At 33.3% G+C, this 1,722-nt stretch overlaps 1 protein-coding gene across 1 annotated transcript in view; it reads right to left on the reverse strand.

Moving 5' to 3' along the window:
* Nucleotides 1–1,388: 1,388 nt before the first annotated feature.
* The window catches only part of LOC110025668 (aspartyl protease AED3-like), a 4,088-nt gene continuing 3,754 nt past the window's right edge, over nucleotides 1,389–1,722 (reverse strand). Inside the window, exon 3 of the mRNA XM_020726274.1 lies at nucleotides 1,389–1,712. Coding sequence (XP_020581933.1) covers nucleotides 1,464–1,712 — 249 coding nt within the window. The 3' untranslated portion in view covers nucleotides 1,389–1,463. The remainder of the gene's footprint in view (nucleotides 1,713–1,722) is intronic.

Here is a 1,722-nt window from a genome sequence, read left to right on the forward strand (position 1 = left end):
ACATCCTTTTCAAAAAAGTATTTGAGAAGATGGACATAGCTGTTAACAGGGTCCTTCTCACCTCTGTTGGTTTTTTTATTTTATTTTATTTTTATATTTGAAAAAGAAGAAAGTTTTGATTTTAAAAAGATTGTGATTTTGAAAAATAGTTTGATTTTGAAAATAAGACCGAATAGATCTTGAATATTTGTTTGTTTAAATAATCGAGCACAGCATTACAAGTAATATGTCATCTCAAAAGATGAGAATATCAATTAATTATGGGTTCAATTATTCAAGCTAAGAAACTTTGGATATTTGTTTGATCTGAAAAAATACCAACATATCTTTTCTCTCTCTAATCTGAAGATTAGATAGTGTTTAGTTTATCCTAGTAACTAATTTTTTTATAGGTGCAAACCCCTATACTTAATTACATTTAAAGCGATCAAAGTCACATAAGAAAACTCTTGATTAAGATTGAAGTTATATCTTCAAAAAATTAATGTTTAGTTTCCATGATTAATTGTAGGAAAATCAAATGAAAATGTCTGAATGTGGAAAAGTTATTCCTAGAACCCAAAGGATTGAAAAACATGAGATGTTGAAAATACTGAGAAAACCTCAGTGACATCTCAAACTAACATATATTTTGGTTTTGCATCTTTGAAAGCGAAGTTATGCAATGTTTTAACCCTGTAATTTATTTATAAATTTAGGACTTATATCCCATGATATAAAATCGTGAGAAAGCATAGAAATATGAGGATTTACGCTGCGCTGGACGAATGATGTCTTTTAGCATGCTTAATTTCATATACACTTAGCACTTATTTTTGAATGAGATTGCACCTTAAAGAATGATATTTTCATTTTTTTTCTTACATATATAACAAATATGAAACATGAAGCAAATTGGAGTTGAACCGGAACAAAGCGGAGGCAAAATGGAGAAAGGGGTAAACCAGCAGACTAGCACCACCCCCTAGCGCCATGGCACCAACTCTAGGGCGCCAAAAAATCCCAGGAAACCCAAGAAAGATGTGCCTAGACGCCATAACTGTCCTGTGCAGTTTCAGCACGCCTTCGGGAGTTATTTAACAAATTTTGATGGTTGGAGACACTTTTTTGGCATTTCTAAGTGGGAGATTTTGAACTTATATATTATTTATAATTATTATATATGTCCTTTTTCTCTCCCACCACATTATCAAATATATTAAAAAAAAGATAAAATCATATAACTTTTATGTATTTACATATCTAACATTAAAAATTTTATATTTATAATATAACATTTTGGTATTAAAAAACATTTAATTTTGTAAAAAAATAAGCAATAGTGAAATTAATATAACTATGCAAGTTTAGGTATTAGATATGTAAATACCTAGAAATTAGATGTGGTATCCATGTAAAAGCCCCAAAAAAAATTCAGCAATATAATTTCCAACGCAAAGAATCCATCCAATTCATTCAACAAATCAACGATAAACAGACCCTTTGGTGCAATTCGACCGTTGAAATCTGAGCCGTTGATTCTTCAAATCAAACTCCCACACGTGCTCCTGCTGCAGTATATTCCCAATGGTCGAAGCCGCCGGCCATGGCGCCGAACTGAACCCAATACACTTAACACCCTCCGACACATCGATCAAATAACTCTTCTCCGGCGGCGACAGATACCCCGCCCCCGTGAAATGAACTGTGAACTCCGGCACGGGCGCCCCCCGCTCCGCCGCC

This window comes from Phalaenopsis equestris, unplaced genomic scaffold (assembly GCF_001263595.1).
Source record: "Phalaenopsis equestris unplaced genomic scaffold, ASM126359v1 Scaffold000321, whole genome shotgun sequence".
NCBI lineage: Eukaryota > Viridiplantae > Streptophyta > Magnoliopsida > Asparagales > Orchidaceae > Phalaenopsis > Phalaenopsis equestris.